The sequence below is a fragment of the Mauremys mutica genome, chromosome 13 (assembly GCF_020497125.1).
Source record: "Mauremys mutica isolate MM-2020 ecotype Southern chromosome 13, ASM2049712v1, whole genome shotgun sequence".
Lineage (NCBI taxonomy): Eukaryota > Metazoa > Chordata > Testudines > Geoemydidae > Mauremys > Mauremys mutica.
In genome coordinates, this window is record NC_059084.1 from 19,911,140 (window position 1) to 19,929,831 (window position 18,692).

General features: G+C 42.9%; 1 protein-coding gene across 2 annotated transcripts; it reads left to right on the forward strand.

Moving 5' to 3' along the window:
• The first annotated feature begins 9,629 nt into the window (after positions 1 to 9,629).
• Positions 9,630 to 15,576, forward strand: SYS1 (SYS1 golgi trafficking protein). 2 transcript variants are annotated; one of them, XM_044984556.1, is made up of 4 exons: positions 9,630 to 9,904; positions 10,795 to 11,036; positions 11,922 to 11,989; positions 13,834 to 15,576. In XM_044984556.1, exons 2-4 carry the CDS (start codon positions 10,875 to 10,877, stop codon positions 14,072 to 14,074), a joined length of 471 nt encoding a protein of 156 aa, XP_044840491.1. In that variant the 5' UTR covers positions 9,630 to 9,904; positions 10,795 to 10,874; the 3' UTR covers positions 14,075 to 15,576. The 2 variants fall into 2 exon arrangements, with proteins under 2 accessions (XP_044840491.1, XP_044840492.1); XM_044984557.1 differs by lacking the exon at positions 9,630 to 9,904 and adding an exon at positions 9,967 to 9,990.
• The last annotated feature ends 3,116 nt before the right edge of the window (positions 15,577 to 18,692 follow it).

The following is an 18,692-nucleotide window of genomic DNA, read 5'->3' on the forward strand; positions in this document are numbered from 1 at the left end:
TGTTTGTTTTTTAAATCCTCCTGTTGTCCTCCCCTCCAGATTTGCCTTTTCTGCCCATCTTCTCTGGGTCTCTCCTGTGGATTCTAAATCCTTCTAGGTAAGGCCTGGCTGTATTTCTGGATGTTATACGATGCTTATCATACTGTTGGCTGTTAATAAATAATAGATTATTGCAAAAGAGGCTAATGGGAGTTAATGTTAACAAGAGTGCACCATGAAATTAACAAAGACTGGTCACTTTTTTTTTTCTGGAAAAAAAAAAGAAATTTTAAATTAAAATAAAGATGGTTGTATTTTAAGGGTACCAAAAATGTTCTGTTGGTTATTCAACTGAAACAAGCAGGGCACATGTTTTATGACAGTAATGAGGCCCTGATCCTGTAATTTGATTAATGCACTTGGACCCCTATGCCTATGAGGAGCCCTGTTGATTTCAATAAGACACCACTCCAACATAAGGGTCTGCCACAAGGATTTAATTACAGGATTCAGGCCAGTATCTGAATCCAGAACAACATTAAAATCAATACAAACCATGATGACAATGTTTTCTCCAGCATTTAAAACTAAGCTGTGAAGGCAGGTGATGTTTCCAGGGCAAGTTTTCATCATCAGGCAATCCTTATGCAAAATAACTTCCAGGAAAATCTATTTTGCCCCTGAATACTGACTGCAACTACAACAGACTTTTTAACACTGCACTTAGATACTATGGTGCCTAGATACAATATCTTTGATAAACATGGAAATAATCTGTTACTCATGTATGATAGGAGCAAACATATTTTAATTTTTTTTCTGGAAGCTTCACAGTAAGGCACTTAAAATCTACATATGTTTTTGATTAATGCAATAGAATTTTAAGGAATATTTCCAGACTTTGTCAGATATTTAAAAGCAACAAAAGTGTTTAAAAAAGAACAGGCGTACTTGTGGCACCTTAGAGACTAACACATTTATTTGAGCATAAGCTTTCGTGGGCTACAGCCCACTTCATCAGACACATAGAATGGAACATATAGTGAGGAGAGAGATAATATACATATACATACAGAGAACATGAAAAGGTGGGAGTTGCCCAACCAACTCTAAGAGGCTAATTAATTAAGGTGAACTTTTGTCAGAAGGAGAAAAAAAACTTTTGTAGTGATAATCAAGATAAAAGCAGCAAAGAGTCCTGTGGCACCTTATAGACTAACAGACGTATTGGAGCATGAGCTTTCGTGGGTGAATACCCACAAACGCTCATGCTCCAATATGTCTGTTAGTCTATAAAGTGCCACAGGACTCTTTGCTGCTTTTACAGATCCAGACTAACACGGCTACCCCTCTGATACTTGATAATCAAGATAGTCCATTTAAGACAGTTTGACAAGAAGCTGTGAGGATACTTAACATGGGGGGAAATAGATTCAATGTGTGTAATGGCTCAGCCATTCCCAGTCTCTATTTAAGCCTAAATTGACAGAATTAATTTGCAAACTAGATACTATTTCAGTAGTTTCTCGTTGGAGTCTGTTTCTGAAGCTTTTCTGTTGCAAAATTGCCACCTTTAAATCTGTTACTGAATAGCCAGAGAGGTTGAAGTATTATCCTACTGGTTTTTAACTGTTATGATTCCTGATGTCAGATTTGTATCCATTTATTCTTTTGCATAGAGACTGTCCGGTTTGGCCAATGTACATGGCAGAGGGGCATTGCTGGCACATGATGGCATATATCACATTGGTAGATGTGCAGGTGAATGAGCCCCTGATGGTGTGGCTGATGTGATTAGGTCCTATGATGGTGTCACTTGAATAGATATGTGGACAGAGTTGGCATCGGGCTTTGTTGCAAGGATAGGTTCCTGGGTTAGTGTTTTTGTTCTGTGGTGTTAATATCAGGGACAGGCAGCAATTTGATCCTGATCCTGCTATGACTCTCATGCAAGTGTAGGGCTCTGCTTGCATAGAGCTCATTACAGGATTGGGGTTTTAGGTAGCTTTTGTTTTTAATATTTTAAGCTGCAACAAATATTGCCATAAAAAAGTGGAATCCATAAAAACATGAGTAAGTAATTAGGTCCAAAATGTAGGTTTTGTAAATTTTACGCAACCTGACAGGAATACAAACGTTTGTTACATTTGATGAAAAAAATGAAAATAGTTTTCTGTTTACATTTAAAATTGCCACTGCTGTTTTTGGAAACTGGGAGATTACATCACTGTGTTCCTGAATGAGAACCTGAAAGCAAAACTGCGTGGTCCGTTTTCTGTGTCTAATCAGAGGCAAATAGCCATTACACCTGGTAAAAAGAAAGACTTTTAAACATTTCAGTTTTAATCAACTCAAGGTATTAGCAACACAAGTAAGGGAATTTGTTTATGCTTTTTAAACTGACAAAGTCCTTTTAAATAAGAACCTCATCTCTTTGTACCCAAACTGATAAAATCTTGGCGCAGGCTCAGTCAGAAATATATTGGGAAATGAGACTTGCCTCTAATGTGGTTTCCAACCTTTAGAGTAAATTTGCATAAATCCAGTAATGACAGACTTCCTGAGCACATTTTGTAGATTATCTCTCCTCTTTTGGAGATGTAAGTTTTCTCTCTACTGCCACAAAAAGAAATTGCATGGTAGGAAATACAGCCCTAAAAATCTTAACATTATGCTGTGAATTCATGACACAGAATTGCTTGGTTCATTTTGCCCTTCTAATGTCCCCTTTCAAAATGTTTATATTTTACTCTCACTAGAACAGTGCAGGAGAAATCTTATGTACATGACACTCACTGAGAGCGACAGGATAAAATGGGCAGAGAGAATGAGTAACTGACATTTTTACTGCTCAAATCCACTACCATCAAGTGGCATAAAAAGTCACATCTCAATGTTGTGACTTGATCAAACTTGTGAATTATGACATTTTTAGGTATACGTCAGCCCTTGTACAATGTAAGATTACAGCTTTCAAAGAAACTGCACAAAAGTCAACGTGGCTCAGCCTCTGCTGTTCCAGTCCCATTGCTTAATAATAATTCACTGTTCATTAAATCTTAAAATCAAACCATAACTGAGTAAAAAAAAAAAATCTCAAAGTTAATTCACTTATAACTGTGAATCTGTGACAAAAACATCCAGGAGGAGGAACTATGATTCCAGATCAATTTTAGTTCTAAAACCACATTTTTCTTTTGTCATATATAAAGCACAGACTTTATCATCTTCAGGAGGCCATGCATAAAGCCAACAAAGACTAACTTCTAGTCAAATCCATCATAGTTCCTACTGGACTGGCCAGGGAAAGACAACTATCCAGCCAAGTCTTGCTAAGCACAGTTTCTATGGTCAGATTTTTAAACGGGCACAGGCCTGGATTTTGAAGTAGTCAGAACCTATTACTGAGTATTTTCAAAAAAACTCACACCTAACATGCATTCAGCATGCTGAGCTCTTTTGAAAATCTGATCACTTGCTTTGGTGCCTAAATGGGTGCTGAGCATTTCATAAAATCTGGCCTCAGTTGTGGATACTGAGCTTTTTGAAAATCTACCCTTTACTTTCTCCCTGCCAAGATCACCTTAGTGGTCTATTACTAGCTGCTTGTCCGGGGGTGGTGAATCCCAGCAGTGACCAGTTCAGCTAGTGAGGCTTCCATCACCTAGTAAAACATGTCTAGTGTATGTGTAGGCTAATAGGTGAGAGTATGAGATAGTGAGCCATTACTAGGGAAACAATATTATCTCATATAGCCATTTCTTATCAAAAGAATCACTAGCTAACTAGGAAATTCTTAGTCCACACCAGTGATAGAGAAATGACTCTGAGAAGTGCAGGTGACCCTGGGTAATCTCCACTGAAACCTATTCTCAGGGCATCTTATGTGTCCTGGGCACATTGCCACTTCTTCTCACATTTGCTGCTCTTTATGACCCAGGGGTATAACCATAAAACTGGCTGCTGTTTAGGAAAATAAAGGATTTTGATTCAGGAGAAAATAGTTTTTCTGTTAAAAGGGTGAAAATAATTGTCTCCCATCAGAAAGTGATAGTGTTTCTATGTGGCCTCATCCCCCAACCCACATTCCCTGAAAGCTGCCTCCTCTTTTAGCTGGGGCTAAGAGAAAGAAAGAGTATTTAAAATGTATTAATTACCCCCCAATTTCTGCTTTTGAAGCTCACATTAGTCCTCTCTGTGGGCTTGTCCTCCTCATCCTTCCTTAAAATCCTGGGGGTAGACTAAGTGCACATTTCCCCATCTGTTCCCTGACATTTTCTCCAAATATGTGAGGAGGAGAACTCACTGTTACGTTCTCTCAACACAGAATGGGAGTGAGCAACTGTCTGAAGTCTGTGCTCTTCTGCTTGGTTGGCTCCTTCAACCATTGTCCAGTAGCCGTGCAAGTGGAAATCTTGTGATTTATCAGGGATTCAAATTCTGTAATTCTCAGAAATGTCAGAATCACATGGTTTCTATGATCACAAGTTGAGTCAGAGTGCTGGTTGCTAAGAGTTCTATCTGGGTTTCTTTAGAGGATTGATGGGAGATTATTATACAAGTATTTCTAAAGTCACCACTACCATAGTATTTGAGTGCTTCATTTTGTACTTAAAAACTGCATAATCAAAGGGAAAGTCGGTCTGTAAAAACTGAAAACGAAACTAGGAAGTGAAAGTTAAAGTCTAGCCGATGGCTTTCAGCTCCCACTGCACAGCAGAGCTAAAAAATGGAAACTAATGTGTACAAAGTACTAAAAGAGGAAGTGCTATGGCTTGCAATTCTCTGTGATATGCAGGCAGCAGAGAAACTATGTGGGCCTCCGTGCCAGGATCTGGGACTTTCCCACACTCATTTTGTAAGGTCTAGAAATTACATCAGAATCAAGCTATATGGAGTGCACTTAGCCAGGGTTTTGAAAATGGTGCAGCGCTAAAGAGCTTCCTCTTCCTTGCACAAGCCCTTTTGAGTGAGGACGGAAGCAGCTGGCTTCAGAGGGCAGCAACTTGTCAAGAGCTTGCATCATTGCAGTGACGTCACCCAGAATGGGGAAGGAAAGGCAAGCATCAGAACTACACAAGGAACTTCCCAGCTGGGTCACTGGGAAAAACCAAGCGTCACGGGAGAATCTGACAGAGAGAATGAAACTTAACTTCTTATTGCCAGGAACATTCCCCTGTTCTCCAGTACCTTCTCACACCACAAAGACCTGGCTATTCTTCATCCTCCTCCATCTCAATGGACCTATAATTCCTTTGTTACCTCCTACATCCCGCAAAGACCTGGGATTCTTCCCCTTCCCTGTTCCACAGAGAACCTGAAGTGTCTCCACCATCTCAGTGTTGGGCATTAGCTAATGAACTAACTACTCATGGTCCACAGGAAATGAACAAATAATGACAGGGAGGATAATTGAACTATTGAATTATTTTTATGTACAGCATCCAGATTTCCTTTGGACCTGACAACTCAATACATTATTTAAATAAATATCACACTATTCAGGAAGAGGACAAATAAAAAACCATGGAAAAAACTAGGTCACTCACCTGACCAGAGAAAAACAAATTCTAACTTAACTGGAGAATTTCCCATCTAGAGTAAATCAGCATGTGCAGTGACCTTCCCTAGGAAAATCCAGTATTCCATACTGCTTGGTACACTCTCTCTCATGAGGCTCCTTGTATTTAAGTCCTTGTTGAAGACCCATTTCTGCTGCGATGCCCAGGGGGAATCTAATGGACATATACTATCTAGTCCAAGGTGCAGTTAAGGAGTAACTAGACCTACGTACATGTTGCACCCCTGTCTATTCTTTTGTCATACTTTAGAGTGAAAGGTACTTGAGCAGGAATTGTGACTTATTTCTGTTTAGAAAGTTCCTATTGGTAGTACCTACTGGTACTGCCCACTTCTTGGGCACTACCAGCAATAAATAATAATAATGAAAAGCCAGGAAGCTTCAAGTAACTGCTATATATCTCCATTTAACATTTCACCGTAAATCCAATATAAATTCTTAAAGGCCATATTTACCTAAACATTGAGGATAGCGAGGGTATGGGAGGAAGCTGCCAGGTCCCCTCAATCATCATATCGAGGGCAGCGACTACTAACGTCTGATCACAGTGTCCAAATGAATTTTTGGAAAGTGGAAGATGATCAAAAAAAGCTTCAAAAATCAAACCCCAGAATGGAGAGGCTTAGACTAGGATCTTAACGATAATGGGAACAATATTCTAAACCAAAATATAGCATTTACCTTCCCACATAGATTGGCTCAACACGATTAACTGGTGGAGGGGATGCCATCAGTTGAGAGCATGATGGAATACTATGTCATCCAAGACAGCTCTTGAGTATTGTAGATCACAAATCCAGCACAAAATCAAGATTTGACATTAAAATGTGTGCAGTACCCCTCCTCAGTCCGGTTATGGAATTCTACATCTATAGTCCCTCAAGATATCTAAATCATTAAATTATATAGATATATATGTACACATGCACAGTATTTGCCAGTCACCTTTAAGGAAAACCTGCTTTACTAAAACCAAACCGGCAAATACATAACAAAAGATAACTACCACCTAGTGACTACATGGCAGTAGTGCACCAAGACAAATGGCTCCATAGCTCTCTGGTCAGAAATTCAGCCCCAAGTTATAAGCAAACATTTCTGAAAAACAGAATTGTTTAAAATGTCTAAAGTGAGGAAAATTCCCGCATTTCCTTGGGAAACTGTTCCACAGTCTGATACAGCTCATTGACAGAAGATTTCCCTGAAATTCAGCCTCAATTTTCCCTTTCTTAATTCCATGTTATTAATCTCAGTTATGATCCAGTGTAACACATGGAACAATTTCTTTCCCTCATTGTTTTTCCCCTCAGATCTTGCAGACAGTTATTTTGTCACCATGTCCCATCTGCCTCCTGTTAGCCCTCCAACTCTCTGATCATTTTGGTTATGGTTCTTCAAATGACCTCCAGTTTGTCTATATCTCTGGTAACAAGGTGACCAGAACTGAATTCATAGTCCAGGTCTAGTATTCCATCAGTGAGGAGAGGGGCTGCCTTGTCCACTTTGCCTTGTCACAGAATGCCTCTGTGAATGCATACAAAAACTGCATACAAAAACTGGACTGGCCTTTTTAACTTGTATTTATATCTAACTTGCTGTCCATTATCATCCTGACTTGGTACCGTACCACCTTTTGATTAAAAAACTATAATGATACAAAATTAATATGGCACACATTAAATGGATTCAAAACTGGGTACATGATAGGTTTCAAAATGTAATTGTAAATGGGGAATCATCAAGTAGCTGTGTTTCTAGTATGGTCACACAGGGATCAGTTCGTGGCTATATGCTATTTAACATTTTTATCACTGACCTAGAAGAAAACATAAAATCATCTCTGAAAAAGTTGACAGATGACACAAAAATTCAGGGAGTGGTAAATAATGAAGAGGACAGGTTGTTGATACAGAGCAATCTGGATCACTTGCCACAAACAAAAAAATGTGTGTCTTAATATGGATAAATGTAAATGTTTGTAGTTGGCTTTCCAACTACAAAACCAGTTTCTCCTCTCTTGGTTTTCACAAACTCCACCAGAGAGGTCCTTTGGGGCCATCTGCCTGTCCCAAGTCAGGGTAAAGGAGGAGGGTTGGGCGTGGGGCTAGCAACTCCACCCTGTAAAAATCAGCTTGCTACAGAAACGCCAACAATAGAGTTAACAGAGACTTTTAGCCTAGGAAAAGAAGGGTCTTCAACTCGAAGATGCATGACGCTGGGTGGTGAAAGCCGCGAGGAAGCCACTAAGCCGATCACCCTTCTTGCAGCCAGGAGGATTACCATCGGCACATGGAACGTGAGGACCATGTACGAGTCAGGAAAGACGGCGCAGGTTGCAGCAGAGATGAGGAGCAACAACCTGACCCTACTAGGCATTAGCGAGACAAGATGGACGCAAGCTGGACAGAGACGAACCAAAACAACCACCAGGAAGATCCAGACCTTCATTAATAGCTGCCTCAGAAGGATTCTCCAGATCCGCTGGCCAGACACCATCAGTAACATCCACCTCTTGGAGAGGACCCATCAACTCCCAGCAGAGGAAGAAATTAGAAGGAGAAGGTGGGGCTGGATAGGCAAGCAGCCAACCAACATCACCAGACAGGGACTGCAGTGGAACCCCCAAGGCAAGCGGAAAAGAGGCCGCCCAAGAAATACCTGGCGACGCGACCTTCAGGTTGATAGCAAAAAAATGGGCTATACCTGGAACCAGCTAGAGCGAATGGCCCAGGATAGAAGACTATGGAGATCTGTGGTTGGCGGCCCATACCCCGGTTGGGGTGACGGGCATGAATGAATGATGAATGATGGTTTTCACACCTCAGCTGCTAGAAGAGGGCCTCATCCTCCCTGATTGAACTAACCTCGTTATCTCTAGCCTGCTTCTTGCTTGCTTATATATACCTGCCCCTGGAAATTTCCACTACATGCATCCGACGAAGTGGGTATTCACCCACGAAAGCTCATGCTCCCAAACGTCTGTTAGTCTATAAGGTGCCACAAGACTCTTTGCTGCTTTTACAGATCCAGACTAACACGGCTACCCCTCTGATACTTGTATACATCTAGGAACAAAGAATGTAGGCCATACTTAGAGGATGGAAGACTCTATCTTGGGAAGCGGTGATTCTGAAAAAAGATTTGGGAATTATGGTGGATAATCAACTGAACATGAGCTCCCTGTAGTCAAAAGGATTAACACGATCCTTGATTGCATAAAAAGGGGAATCTTAAGTAGGCATAGAGAGGTTATTTTACCTCTGCATTTGGCACTGGTGCGACCACTGCTGGAATACTGGGTCCAGTTCTGGTGCCCACAGTTCAAGAAGGATGTTGATAAACTGGATAGGGTTCAGAAAAAAGCCTCAAGAATGATTAAAGGATTAGAAAATGTGCCCAATAGTGATAGATTCAAGGAGCTCAATCTAGTTAGTTTAACAGCGATGGTCAAGGGGTGATTTGATCACAGTCTGTAAGTACCTACATGGGGAACAAATATTTAATAATGGGTTCTTCAGTCTGGCAGGAAAAGGTATAACAAGTTGTAATGGCTAGAAGTTGAAGCTAGACAAAATAAGACTGAACATAAAGCATAACTTTTTATCAGTGAGAGTAATTAACCAGTGGGACAATTTACCAAGCATTGTGGTGGATTCTCCATCACTGACAATCACTCCATCACAGTGGGCCCATCTATGAACCCGTTGGTCTACCAAGGCTGCTAACTTGTAGATCATCATTGACTTGACCCTAATCATGTTAGCAGTGAGGTCTTTCCCCATTGATTCTACCCCTCGGTACCACATTCTGATCCTCTGGCACCTTCACAGGGTCAAAGGTCAGGGCATCACTATGACACCCCTTGTCTCTCATGTTAGCAGCACCTGGGCTAGGCAGGTGAGCTTGGAAGACCATCATTCTCCTGCAGCCTGTCAAAGTGAGCCCAGGCCTGACAGGCAGCCGGGGTCAGAGGTCACGCCACCGTGTCCAGCGGAGCCGCACTGGAGCCAAAGTTCACAAGGTCACGCCTCACTTTGTGCACAGCCCTGACGAGGTCAGAGGTCACCGGTCTCCTGACCCCTTGAGAGGGCGCCGAGCGCTGTACGTTGCTGCCCATGCGCAGGGGGTGCCTGGTCGGAGCGGCCTCTCTAGGCCCGAGTGTCGTCTCCGTGGTATTTCCGGAAATCCGGTCCCGGTGATGCCGCTCTAGGCATCTGGCGCCTTTTCTATGGTAACTGGCCGAGATGTTGGCGGCGCTCTAGGCGAGCGTTGCGGTCTCTGTGGTCCGCGCTGTTAAGCCGAGCCGGGCCTGGCTGTGAGGTGGCCTTTGCTTTCTCGTCCCGGGTGAGCCAGAGCGCCGCGCGGGCTGAGGCGGGGGACTTTGTCCGGGCGGGGTGGGGTCGGGAATCGGAAGCTGGCGGCTGCGGCTCGTGAGTGCGGTGGGAGATTTGGGGGTGGTGGGGTCGTGAGCTGAGTGAGATGCTGGGTGGGGGGGGGAAGAGACGCTCTGGAGGGAGGGGTTCGGGAGATGCAGGAGGGGGGGGGAGATGCAGGAGGGAGGGGGAGGAGATGCTGGAGGGGTTGGAGGAGGGGTTCGGGAGCTGAGTGAGATGCTGGGGGGAGGGGAAGAGACGCTCTGGGGGGAGGGGTTCGGGAGATGCAGGAGGAGGGGAGGAGATGCAGGAGGGAGGGGGAGGAGATGCTGGAGGGGTTGGAGGAGGGGTTCGGGAGCTGAGTGAGATGCTGGGGGGAGGGGAAGAGACGCTCTGGGGGGAGGGGTTCGGGAGATGCAGGGGGAGGAGATGCTGGGGGGGTTGGAGGAGGGGTTCGGGAGCTGAGGGAGATGCTGGGGGGAGGGGAAGAGACGCTCTGGGGGGAGGGGTTCGGGAGATGCAGGAGGAGGGGGAGGAGATGCTGGGGGGGTTGGAGGAGGGGTTCGGGAGCTGAGGGAGATGCTGGGGGGCGGGGGGGGAGATGCTCCGGGCGGGTGACGTGGGTGGAGGAGGAGGAGGATTTAGTGAGCTGAGGGAGGTGCAGGAGGGAGGGGAGGAGATGCTCCAGGTGGGTTGTGGAGGTTGGAGGAGGAGGGGTTTGTGAACAGCTTGGGGGAGAGGGGCTGACTCCATGTAATAGTGGAGACCCCTTGGGGCTGGGCTCAGATGGGTGACCATTTGACAGGGCCCAGGGGTGAGCTGGACGCTGTTGTTGGCATTACCCCTGCCCTTCTTTTCCAGGTGCTGAGGAAATCGCCCAGTGTCTTCTTTCAGGGCAGACACATCGACTTTCCCCTGGTTGTGTGCGAGCTGCCTTGGGAATGGCAGGACAGTTCCGTAGCTATGTCTGGGACCCTGTCCTCATTCTGACACAGATTGTCCTCATGCAGGCAGTCTATTACAGCTCCTTGGGGCTCTGGCTAGCTCTGGTTGACAGCCTGGTGCAGAATAGCCCTTCTCTTGACCAGATTTTCAATTATGAGGTAAGATGCTTTTCCTTAGCTAGAGCATAAAAAAGGTCTCTCAAATTCAGAGAATAAAACACTGCAGTCTAACATGGTCACTGGCACACTCAGAAATGCGGAGACCTCAGACCACATTGGATCTTGAGTCTCCAGCACCACTGAGCACAGAATTAGGGTGATTCCACAGAGGAGATCTGGGTTCAGTCTAACACAAAATTCATACATGAAAATATTTAGTTATTGATTGTGGCTTCAGACCTAATCTTCTGGCAGTACCATTGCTAGAAAGAGGACAACAGCAATCCATACAGCGTTTCTGTTTGCAGTGCGCACGCTGACAGTTCTGCCACAACTCAAACCTCCCGTGCTCTGAGTGCTCCAGAAGAGTCAGTATCTCAGAGTGCAACTGAGATTCTGCGTTTAGTTACCACATGCAACAATCATGGGAATTCTCATAAGAGAGATCCCTGCTCTGAAACCTGAAGAGAGCTGTGTTGCAGAAGCTGGGATCTAATCTTATCATTTTTGTTCTCCAGACTCTCTGCAGACCTACAGGGCCAAACTCAGCCCTGGAATAAGTTTACTGAAGTCAGTGCAGTTCCATCCAGGGTGAATTTCTCCCTTGTGTGTTCTGACACACAAGCCCTAAAATTCCCAGATGCCCAAGTAGAGTTGACCTTGTAAATACAAACCCACAATTTAGGAAAAGCAAACATTTTTGTTGTTGCTATTTTTGGCTTTTTTGTTGTTGTTTTCTAAAATCTAGAAATATTAGTTTGTCAGCTTTGTAGGGAGCAAATAGAATGGAACTGGGCCACTGGGAAGAGCCTGAGTTGAGTAGAGTCCTAGCTGAAGCAATTTCCAATTTATTTCAGTGTCTTTTTTCTTTATAACCCTATATAGATCTTGGGATTCTCTACCCCGCCTGGAAGACTTTCCATGATTGCTTTCATCCTCAATGCACTCACCTGGTAAGTCAGCTCTCCAGTGATCAGATGTAAGATTTTTGAGCTTCTGTTTATCCATACTGGGATTGGACATCTTCTCTCTGGGATTAGCCATCATTGCCTTTAAATTAGAATTTAAAACTGTGATGTTAGCATGTGCTAGCTAACACCTTGTAAAAGGCTACTTACTGTATACAAGACATACTGCCTTTAACACAGCAGGGAACCTAGGCTGTAACTCAACCAATTTAGCACATGTTAAAGTCTACCCTGCTGCACTGTCTATGTTGGACTTTTCAAATATATTAGTACACATTAGCTAACATGCTAACAATACAGCTTGTTACGCTACTCTTGATGAGGCTCGTGCTGTGCTGATGATAGGAATGTGGACTGGGTTCAGAAATAGCCGAAGCCTTTTACTGTGCCCAAAATGTTATGTCTGAGTCTGGTGAACCTTGCAAACTCTGTGGGAAATTGTATTTATTGCAGTGTGAAGGGAAATGATGTAAGTGCCTCTGTTGCATGTCCACAGTGTGAGCCTGGGGCTTTGTAAGTTAAATTTGTCCCAGTGAGAGAGCCTATTTTTATTATTTATTTGTTCATACCACTTGCAGTGTGCTAGGTATCCCACACTTACAAAGAATACAGAGCCACAAGTTCCCGGCTTGAAGAGCTTTCAGGCTAATGGTAGACATGATGCAACAAGTGAAAGCTACAAACAATAGGTTGTGAAATAGAAGGATGGGCTATAGACGAAAACTGTAAAAAAACAGATCACACATTTATGCACATATTGTATCCCCAATTCCCTACATCCCAATTTACTAAAATGCTCTTCTAGGGCAAAGTGCCCCCTTAGGACAGTCATCTTCTCCATAGCCTTCCTTGCCATCCATCCACTCTCTGTTCTTTCTTCATGTGTCAGTCCCAGGCACGTCATTCTGTGAACAGTTTTCCATCTCCCTGGAACAATTGCCCTCTTTCTTCAGCACAACTTTCCTATCCCTCTGCATTGGTCCTGCTCTCGAAAGCTATTCCTGTTCCCTGCCCCTTTGCCAAGCTGTCCAAGCAGACAGCTGGTCTGTGTCTGATTATGTCATGTGTGCTAGAACTAGCCCATAGTAGCAGGGATCTTGCCCCAGGAGGTGCCAGCCAGAAGGTCATTTGGGTCTGGTGATTCGAGTGTCGCCTTGATCCTTCTTTTGTTTTAGGTGCGGATGTGTGCATTAAGGTCACTTGAACTATGTTGTTGCAGAACAAACGTATCTTGTTCTTGTTGGCTGAGATCTGAGAATTCCCTCCATTTATCAGTAATGACTCCAGAATGGGACAGTTGGCAATTAGGAGGTCTAAGCACAGGACTGGGAATGAGGAACTCCTGAGTTCTAGTCCTGACTCTGATGCTGATTCTTCTGAACCCTTAAGAAATCATTTAACCTCACTGCCTCAGTTTCCCCATCTTTTAGCTGGGGATAAAATCTGCCCCTGAGGGATTTTTGTGGAAATTAATTAATATTTGTAAATAATTGTTTATCTGTAAAATGCTAAAAAGGTGCAAAGTATTTAGTCTCAGCCAGTGGCTAAAGATTGCAGAGACAAGGCAGAAAGCCAGCCAGGAATTTTTAAACTAAAAGCTTATACCTCTGCTATCACATAATTAAAATGCTACAAGCTGCTTAAGTTTTACTGCAGTAACATTGAGCAAGGTCATAATAGTCCTGACTTCAGAAGAGTTAAGGTTTATTTTTAATGGATAAATAACCAGTACAGATAATTCCTGATGGCTGCTGTTAGATCCCTCCCTCTCAGGCCACTGCAGTTTACATATAGTTACAGTTACATCTGTCTCTCCTTTCTTCCTGCAGTGCTTTGGGCTTGTTGTACTTTATCCGGCGAGGAAAGCAGTGTTTGGATTTCACAGTCACAGTTCATTTTTTCCATCTGCTGGGTTGCTGGATTTATAATGCACACTTTCCCACAGCTCTAACGTGGTGGCTAGTGCATGTTGTGTGCACGGCACTCATGGCTGTGATTGGGGAGTATCTCTGTATGAGAACAGAACTCAAAGAAATCCCATTGAATTCAGTCCCCAAGTCCAGCGTATAAATTTGTTCTGAGGATGCGCTGCATCAGGCCAACGTTTCCAGCACCTCGGTGACACAAGACAATGCCAGAAAACTTCACTAAAGAAGCACAGCGGGTCTGTTTGGACTTTTTTAGAACTTGGCGGCTGCATGAGTGTGAAGATCTCTGCTGTTGCCATTAAGACAGTGAACAAAGCAGAAGTTTTATTCTAATAACACAAGGTATTTAATATGACTATTCTATGTGAGTGCTTTCACTATTAATTCAAGTGATATGGACCAGGGAAAAATCAGGCAACAAAACCTAGAGCATGAGAAGCAACTGGAATTTAACCCATGTGCGAGGTCTTTGGAGCACATGTTGGAGCTGGGATGATCAAACCTTCGGGGAGAAACGCACAATGATTGACTAGGAGCTGCTTCTTACATCTTTTTCCTTTGGTTGGTTTTTGTTTTAAAATCAAGGAGCTAAACTGATGTAGGATTAAAAAGAATTGTGTTTGTCTCCATCACCAGTTGTGAGCCTATAAGGCCTGTGTGCTCATATGGGCTTCGTTATTGTTCCTGTGTTTAGTTCCTAGAATAGATGTAAGGCAACAGATGTTGTTGGATTGAAGACACTTTTTTTAACAAAATAGGAAAAATGGTATTAAGTTGCCTTCAATGTGTTACAATTCTTCTGGTGAGCTGAGCACTTTGAGCTACGTAATGAATATCCACATCACAGCAATGGAGTAAAGTCTGGCCAGAAAGGAACACCAGTGGTCACTTTCTAGGGTTTGTAAAACTTCCCACTATGAATGTTAAACACCACAAGCCAGAAATCCAGGAGCCAGTGAAAATCAACCAGCTTATTCTCAGCTTGCATGGAGGGTTGGCCATAACGTTCACCAAATGTTAAACTGTAGGTTGAGTTGGTTGAGGGGAGCTTTCTGCTGTGTGTTATAAGTACCATTTCTTCATTCCCACTCTAGTAACCTGCGTCTTCCTACCAATCATCAAATTCCAATACTTACTCCTGCCTGAAGGCTGCCACCAAAGACTGTTTCCCAAAATTGGTAGGTGTTTCTTGCTGCAGGACGCCATACTTGGGACTGTTGTTTGTCTCTTATGCTGTTAACGAGATGGTGCCTTTGACTGATAGGCAATTTAAATAGAACGTCCTTTCTCATAAGCCACTGACCCCAGTATTCCCAATGAAAGGAGTAGGCCAAATGGTTTCCTAGGGTCCTGCATCCCAAACGGTCAGACTTACCTCTAGTTGTGTAGTTTCCTCTAAGGGATGTTAAGTCTGTGCTGTCTGTATGCCATTCTAAATTGGGGGCAAACTAGGATTTTAACATTGAAATTCCTTTTTTCTTGTGTGGCTTGCTGCTGCCAATCTCTTTCCTTTGTACATTAATATTGGTGAACGTTATTAGTTTGAATAAATTATATTTGCTAAATTAATGTGCAGTTTGTAAAGAATTGGAATTGGTGGATGATTTGACACAGAATTTGATAAACTCCCTCTAAAATGGGTCTGATTATTTTGTTGTGTTAATTTCAAAGCTAAATTGCAACTGTTCATCTCATATGCTCGTATATAGTGTTTTAATCCGGGGTAAAATATTTGTTTGAAACTCAGCTGAGGTATTACGGAGGAGAGAGAATCTCTTTGTACTGTCAGTGAACAGAATGCTGCTGTTTTCATGAGCAGAGCACAATGGCATTCTGAGGGCTGCTGTCTCTTGATTTTCATCTGTCCTTTTTGAGTGGGGACATTGTGAGACTTGAGCCTATCCTATTGGACCTTTGATTGAGTGCTGTCTGGAGAACACAAACTGTTTCAGTTTAAGCACAATTCTGCTAATCTGTATTTTTCTCCTCACTACTTTGGGGGCATAGGGAGGGGAAGCATTTGTACAATGACAGAGTCCTAGTTCCCTCAGAGTTCAGTTGCTCCCTCCTGCTCCAGTAAAGTCAGAATCTTCTTCTGTTGGCATCACAAGCCTTTCCAAATAACTCCATTCTGATTTAGGAAACCAAGAATCTGTTTCCATTAAATGACCCTAGGAAAGAAAGGAGGAAGGGAATATGCAAAACAATTGTGGCACAGCAGTCTTTCCCTAGGGAATAGTTTAGGCAGTTTTTTCCTAAATAGACCAAAGGCCTTTAGAAGGCCTTTTCCTGCTGTTTACAGTGCAACACTGCGGTAGCCAACCAGCCTTAATCCCCCTTGTCCTGTTTTGTCTAGGCCAAAATTCTACTCCTTCCAGATCTGTTTAGGGATGCGTCTGTTCCTTTACACATGTTCAATCTAGCCAAGGCTAGCCAAAAAGTCAAAAGGTAATAACAAAATGTTTAAGTACATCAGAAGCAGGAAGCCTGCTGAACAACCAGTGGGGCCCCTGGACGATTGAGATACAAAAGGAGCGCTTAAAGATGATAAAGTCATTGCGGAGAAAATAAATGGATTCTTTGCTTCAGGCTTCACAGCTGAGGATGTTAGGGAGATTTCCAAACCTGAGTCTGCTTTTGTAGGTGACAAATCTGAGGAATTGTCACAGATTGAGGTGTCACTAGAGGAGATTTTGGAATTAATTGATAAACTTAACAGTAACAAGCCAGATGGCATTCACCCAAGAGTTCTGAAAGAACTCAGATGTGAAGTTGCGGAACTATAAACTATGGTTTGTAACCTGTCCTTTAAATCGGCTTCTGTACTCAATGACTGGAAGATGGTTAATGTAACGCCAATATTTTAAAAGGGCTCTAGAGGTGATCCCGGCAATTACAGACCAGTAAGTCTAACATCAGTACCGGGCAAATTAGTTGAAACAATAGTCAAGAATAAAATTCAGACACATAGAAGAACATAAATTGTTGGGTAAAAGTCAACATGGTTTCTTTAAAGGGAAATAGTGTCTTATTAATCTATTAGAGTTCTTTGAAGGGGTCAACAAACATGTGGAAAAGGGGGATCCAGTGGACATAGTGGACTGCTCAAGATAGTTAAGACCAAAGCAGACTGTGAAGAACTTCAAAAAGATCTCACAAAACTAAGTGATTGGGCAACAAAATGGCAAATGAAATTTAATGTGGATAAATGTAAAGTAATGCACATTGGAAGAAGAAATCCCAACTATACACACAATATGATGGGGGCTAATTTAGCTACAGTGAATCAGGGAAAAGATCTTTAGAGTCCTCATGGATATTTCTGTGAAGACGTCCACACAGTGTGCAGCAGTGGTCAAAAAAGCAAACAGGATGTTAGGAATCATTAAAAAGGGGATAGAAAATAAGACGAAGAGTATCTTATTGCCCTTGTATAAATCCATGGTATGCCCACATCTTGAATACTGCATACAGATGTGGTCTCCTCATCTCAAAAAATATATACTGGCATTAGAAAAGGTTCAGAGAAGGGCAACTAAAATGATTAGGGGGTTGGAACGGGTCCCATATGAGGAGAGATTAAAGAGGCTAGGTATTTTCAGCTTGGAAAAGAGGAGACTAAGGGGGGATATGATAGAGGTATATAAAATCATGAGTGATGAAGAGAAAGTAAATAAGGAAAAGTTATTTACTTGTTCCCATAATACAAGAACTAGGGGCCACCACATGAAATTAATGGGCATGAGGTTTAAAACAAACAAAAGGAAGTTCTTCTTCACACAGCTCACAGTCAACTGTGCCTGAGGAGGTTGTGAAGGCTAGGACTATAACAGCGTTTAAAAGAGAACTGGTTAAATTCATGGAGGTTAAGTCCGTTAATCGATATTAGCCAGGAGGGGTAAGGAAGGGTGTCCCTAGCCTCTGTTTGTCAGAGGGTGGAGATGGATGACAGGAGAGAGGTCACTTGATCATTGCCTGTTGTGATCACTCCCTCTGGGGCACCTGACATTGGCCACTGTTGGTAGACAGGATACTGGGCTAGATGGACCTTTGGTCTGACCCAATATGGCCATTCTTATGTAATCCTGGGTGTGAATTACCATTTCTTCCAGGAGGTGGCACTGTTTCCTCTCCTAAAAAGGAAGGTAAGTGCCCAGATGCAGATTGGAACAGACAGTGCTGTAGCCTTGGGTTGTCAAACTTTTTAGTGTAGATAACATATGTAGAGAGATTATTTCCCAGCCACCTGCCTTCTCATTCACAGTAGGATGAATTTCCCTGCTATACCTTCCAGATGTGATGACATCATAATACTGTGCTTTCTTACAGGGAAAACTAATATCAGGACAATATGTAATAGCAAAAATATATCTCCTATTGCAGTTTAGCAGCTGAAAATAAGAAATGCTAGCACTGTGACCACTTGGTCTGAAGACCACCAGCAACTGCTGAACAGACCACACTTTGGGAACCTTTGCTGTAGCCTTATTAAACACCATCACTGTGGGCTCAACTGACCTGGCATATCTTCAGAACAATTCTAATCCCATTTGCAGGGGTTTCAGGGCTGAAGCATGTAACCAGAAAGATCTGTTACAATTTCTTCCAGTGTACATTATCCCATACAGTTTGTGAAGAGCCTGCTGCATATATGTGATCCCAACTTCAGCAGTAATCTCATGAAACCATAGCTATTAGTTTATTCATCCTAGATCTGAACTATCTTTCCACTTTTGCAATATTGGTAATTTGGGATATTC